This window comes from Coregonus lavaretus, assembly GCF_964263955.1.
Source record: "Coregonus lavaretus genome assembly, chromosome: 38".
Taxonomy (NCBI): domain Eukaryota; kingdom Metazoa; phylum Chordata; class Actinopteri; order Salmoniformes; family Salmonidae; genus Coregonus; species Coregonus lavaretus.
In genome coordinates this window covers 14,030,806-14,036,173 of record NC_140025.1, presented here as the reverse complement: position 1 = coordinate 14,036,173, position 5,368 = coordinate 14,030,806, and the positions used below count along the sequence as shown (strand labels likewise).

The 5,368-nt window shown below is 40.4% G+C and overlaps 1 protein-coding gene across 1 annotated transcript; it reads left to right on the top strand.

Annotated features, from left to right (window-relative positions):
- Window positions 1-1,746: 1,746 nt before the first annotated feature.
- LOC311112014 (leucine-rich repeat-containing protein 58-like) lies at window positions 1,747-4,772 on the top strand (the record flags this gene model as incomplete). Its single annotated transcript, XM_084154972.1, has 4 exons — window positions 1,747-2,201; window positions 3,781-3,909; window positions 4,079-4,356; window positions 4,579-4,772. The coding sequence occupies 4 exons, from the start codon at window positions 1,747-1,749 to the stop codon at window positions 4,770-4,772; spliced, it is 1,056 nt and encodes a 351-aa protein (XP_084011098.1).
- Between the last annotated feature and the right edge of the window lie 596 nt (window positions 4,773-5,368).

The following is a 5,368-nucleotide window of genomic DNA, read 5'->3' as shown; positions in this document are numbered from 1 at the left end:
CTGGTCATCCCCAAAGCCAACACCTCCTTTGGCCGCCATTCCTTCCAGTTCTCTGCTGCCAATGACTGGAACGAACTGCAAAAATCTCTGAAGCTGGAGACTCTTATCTCCCTCACTAACTTTAAGCATCAGTTGTCAGAGCGCCTTACCGATCACTGCACCTGTACACAGCCCATCTGAAATTAGCCCACCCAACTACCTCATCCCCATATTGTTCTTTATTTTGCTTATTTGCACCCCAGTATCTCTATTTGCACATCATCTCTTGCACATCTATCATTCCAGTGTTACAACTAAATTGTAATTATTTTGCACTATGGCCTATTTATTGCCTTACCTCCATAACTTGCTACATTTGTACACACTGTATATATATATTTTCTGTTGTATTTTTGACTTTATGTTTTGTTTACCCCATATGTAACTCCGTGCTGTTGTTTTTAGCACTGCTTTGCTTTATCTTGGCCAGGTAGCAGTTGTAAATGAGAACTTGTTCTCAACTGGCTTAACTGGTTAAATAAAGGGTTTGGGACATATGGCTTACCACTAAAACTAGTAGGGCCAATTACAAAATATTAGATATGGTTCCTCGTAGGCTAATAGAAATGAGACCTGGGGTTTCCAATTGCAAAGTTAATTGACCATGTATTTCAATGTGAAAACAGATAACGGCTTAGAAAGCATCCACACGAGTGCGCAAGCTCGATTTCTGGACATGGAGACGTTCTGTGGCATGCGAGCAAGCAGGCATGCACGAGTTAATTTAAACTGGGGGCGGAGAATCCAACGCTTGACCAGCCTCGTAACACCGACTACATGTCAATTTGGTGCAAATGTGACAGCTGTGCATGTGCGTATGGAGGACTAAAAGTGCCACAATTAAATAAATAAATACACCATTAAATAATTACTTAAATGTGTCATTAATTAATTCAAATTAGAATTAAATACATAAATGTGTAATTAAATGTATCATTAATTAATTCAAATACCGATTCATTTTATGTAAAATACATATATAATTATTTCACTATTTACATTTACATTTCATGATCCTGCATTGCAGTGATTCATGAATTACTTAAAACTGTCAAACTGACCCATCAAAGTCAGTGGGCGGGGCTAACGCGAATCTAGTCTGATCCATTGCTTTGGTCTGAAGTAGAGTAGGCCAACCTGGATAGAGACAATGGAGGATCTCCGTGAACTTTCCAGGGAGTTGGTTAGAGACATTTTAAACTTAGCAGAGGATGTAGAAGCAGGACCTGCTGACATTATCCGGAATTGATTTGTCTTGGCTTGATGCAGAGGGTAACCAATCAGGCGTTAGGTTCCGCCTACCAACTTTTGATGGGTCAGTTTGACAGTTTTAAGTAATTCAGGAAGCACTCCAACGCAGGACCATGAAATGTAAATGTAAATAGTGAAATTATTATATATGTATTTTACATAAAATGAATCGGTATTTGAATTAATTAATGACACATTTAATAACACATTTATGTATTTAATTCTAATTTTAATTAATTAATGACACATTTAAGTAATTATTTAATGGTGTATTTATTTATTTAATTGTGGCACTTTTAGTCCTCCATATGTGCGGTCTGTCGTGTGATTGAGTAAAGAGGCTAAGTAGCACAAGGCTATCCGGTCGTGATCAGTGCTGAAATACCTTATGCTTTTTTAAATCACATTGTAGTTCATTCATATGTTTGAACTTCCTGGATAGCATTGGTATTGAATATGGAACTATTTGCAACAGCTGATCAGGGGGGTTGCATTTTGGACATGTCCCATCTGAATTTGGAGAGTTTAAATTTGGACACTGTCGGTGACGAACGGAGGAGAGTGACCCAACAACTCTACCTGTATAACAACCGACTGACAGTGCTTCCCGCTTCGGTATGTCTATTCTCCAAACTGGAAGTTCTGGATATAAGCAACAATGGATTAACGGTTCTCTGTGAGGACATTCAACGTTTGTCAAACCTCAAAACACTAATAGCCAAGAACAACCGTTTGAACGAATTTTCGTTCCCAAAGGAATTTGGGTCCATGCAGATAGACACATTGAACTTCAGTGGGAACATATTTGAAGAGGTGCCCATTCAGTTTCTAAAACTGCAGCGATTAAAATATCTGTCTCTTGGGGGTAACAGACTCAAAGCTATCCCCGCAGAGATAGAAAATGTTACCAGGTAAGATAGATAGACTACCGATACATTATAGCGGTTAATAGAGTTTTAACAATGTAGGCTAATGGTATTTGTTACAACGCAACTAACTACCCACACTGTAGTACACCATGGAATTACCATGTAATCATAGGTTTTATAGCCACTTAATATAAAGGGGGACTTCTAACAAACAGCTATCTGTATACAGCTATGCATGACGAAGTGAGGTTGTTGAAACTTACATGCGCTTTAAGCTTTTAAACTTCTGAGCTTCTAAGCTCTTAGCTTCTAATAACCCAACGTTGGCACCCTTCCTGATAATAGCATGCTCATAACAACCATTATGTAGTAGTAGTCTAGAATATTTAGCTCTGTTGCCGTCTTAATGAAATGACTGGGGCTCCAGAACTGCAGCCGTAATTTCATGGTGTGCATGCAGGAACTAGATAGTGAAGGTTAAGATAACGGGCAAATAAGTTAGCATAAAATCAATACTGTTTCTGTATTTACCTAGATAGTTTTCACATGAGCATGTGGTTCCTGATTATGTCCTGCATGATGGTACAGGAGCCCATAGTCTCCTCCATCTTGTTGCTGCATTGACACATCTTTGGAGTCGGCTCATCAGTGTGACTTAGCCTGTCTGGCTGGCTGTGTGCCATGTTACAAAACCAGGTCATTTGACATATTGCCTTGCCCCAGTGGGGAACTGGCACCGTGAGAGGAAAATGGGGGTTTAGGATTTGTAACAGAGTGAATAATGTATAGAATAAAGACAGGATGAAAAGGTCCATTGGACACCACCCAAAAGCCTATAGCAGTTTCAGACTGTATTGTAGCTAAGTTAGCAGCTGTGCTTTGCACCATAAGGCCTCCCCTCTTGACCTTTATCATAGGATTCTCTCTCTCGCTCTCACTCTCTCTCTCTCTAAAAAGAGAAGACATTTTACAATCAGGGTTCTTTTTACAATCATCTCTTCTCTTCTTCTGTATATCTTCCATTGACATAAAATTGTCAAACACTGGATTTAAATTCTTAGCTAACATTTTTCCACTGTATGTTGTGATTTTAAGAATAAAAGTAGCCCAGACTTCAATCATCCTTGTAACACTAAACAATTCAATGGTACATAGAAGTGAATGTACAGATATTATATCTTAATTTGACCAGTTTCTCACAGCAGGTGTTTTTAAACCTTGGATACACTACACGTTTGCATTTCCTGCTGTGCAGGAAAATTCTCTGTGACAATACAGTTGTATGATCTTAATTTGAACACTCTTTTGTTGCTGTGAACTTTCCTGCATAGCAGGACATACAAACTTGTAATGTATTCAAGGTTTGAAAAGGCTTCTAAAATTTGTCAATTCCAATGTAAGATGTCAGACTTGATTTGCCCTAATGCAAAATGTATCAACCCATAAAAACAATGTATATTAATTATAATCCACATATTAATTCACCTTTCCTGTTGCTGCAGGATTATTTTTATGCTGTATGAACTGGTTCAAATTAAGATCCTATATCTGTATGTTAATTTGGCAATGTTCTCTGTCATTCCAAGTGTGAAGAAAAACACTTTTCTCTGTTTTGATGCAGTCTGGAGATGCTTTATTTGGGTGGGAACCTCATCACCTCCATCCCCCCAGAGCTGGCCAGCCTTCGCAGTCTCAGATACTTGGTCCTTTGTGACAACCAGATACAGAGTGTACCGCCCCAACTCACCAGGTGAGGGCCATCCAACACTGACTTTACATAATGTGAAAGTTAGTAGCTCGCTCATGTGACCGACTATTTAAAATAAAAAAAATTGGGTTTCCTTTGTGTCATAAGACTGTGTTAGCCTCCTGAGCTAAAGTCATGATTCACGGTCATGTCTGAATATGTCTGGTTGTAGACTCTACTCCCTGCGCTGCCTCAGTCTCCATAACAACCTGCTCACCTACCTACCGCGGGAGATCCTCAGCCTGGTGCACCTGCAGGAGCTCAGTCTCCGCGGCAACCCCCTGGTGGTCCGCTTCATCAAGGATATGACTTACGACCCTCCCTCCCTGTTGGAGCTGGCTGGACGGACCATCAAGTCCCGCAACCTGCCCTACCACCCCAATTACCTGCCTGGAAATCTGGTGCACTACCTGGACCTGGCCAGCAAGTGTCCCAACCCTAAATGTACCGGTAAGTAAAGGAGAGGGGACAAGTTTAGGTTACATACTTATGTACTAGCATTTGTGAGTGGAGGAGGCTCGTCCATGGAGGAAGAGGAGGCTGGTCCTCCTCAATAATTTCAGGAAAGATTCAAATAAAACATATTCAAAAATCCTCTTTGTAAATAAAATCACACCTTGAGATATTTGTATTGCTCTCATATTGTTGTGCAACTTGTCTCCTTCCTCTCAGGTGTGTACTTTGACTCGTGTGTGAGGCACATCAAGTTTGTGGACTTCTGCGGGAAGTATCGGCTACCCTTCATGCACTACCTGTGCTCCCCAGAATGCACCTCTCCCTGCAGCTCCAACCCGCAGAGCGACGCTGAGTCGGAGGACGAGAAGGGCGTGTCGGCCGACAGGCTGCAGAGAGTGCTTCTGGGATAGAAGGAAGTGGAAGGACCTTGAGTTCACTGAAACACATACTGGATGATGGACAGTTTCCATGACTCCCAACTGACCTGACTAACCCAACTTCTCCTGTACCAAACACGATAAACACTGAGCTGTTCACTTACAATAGAGTGCCACTTTCAACATGAGATGTAGGATTCCTCAAGGACTGATTGTAACGTAAATTAACCACAGATTATTATTTATATTTTGAGCCGTAGCGTTTTAAACATCTAACTGAAGCTACTGATTTTGTTGTAGAGCACTCATCAAATGTATTTTTATGTAGATCCTCAGTTTGTAGTTTCTGTGTTAACATGAAGGGATGAATGAATTGTATGTCAAATTGATTTTCTTTACAATATAGACTCAGAAACGCAGAATGTGTTCCATGCTTGTTTTAAATCACCTCTCTCTTCTTAAGTTACCCTTTAATTGTGATACTTCTGTTGACACTTTGGCTGCTTGCACATGCAGTGCTAATATAGTCGCTGTCGCCTGTAGCATTTACACACCATTACTGCCTTCCCTTATCTCACAAAACAACTCTTTGGTGTTACAAACCAAGGCGAAAGTTGTGTATGTTAATG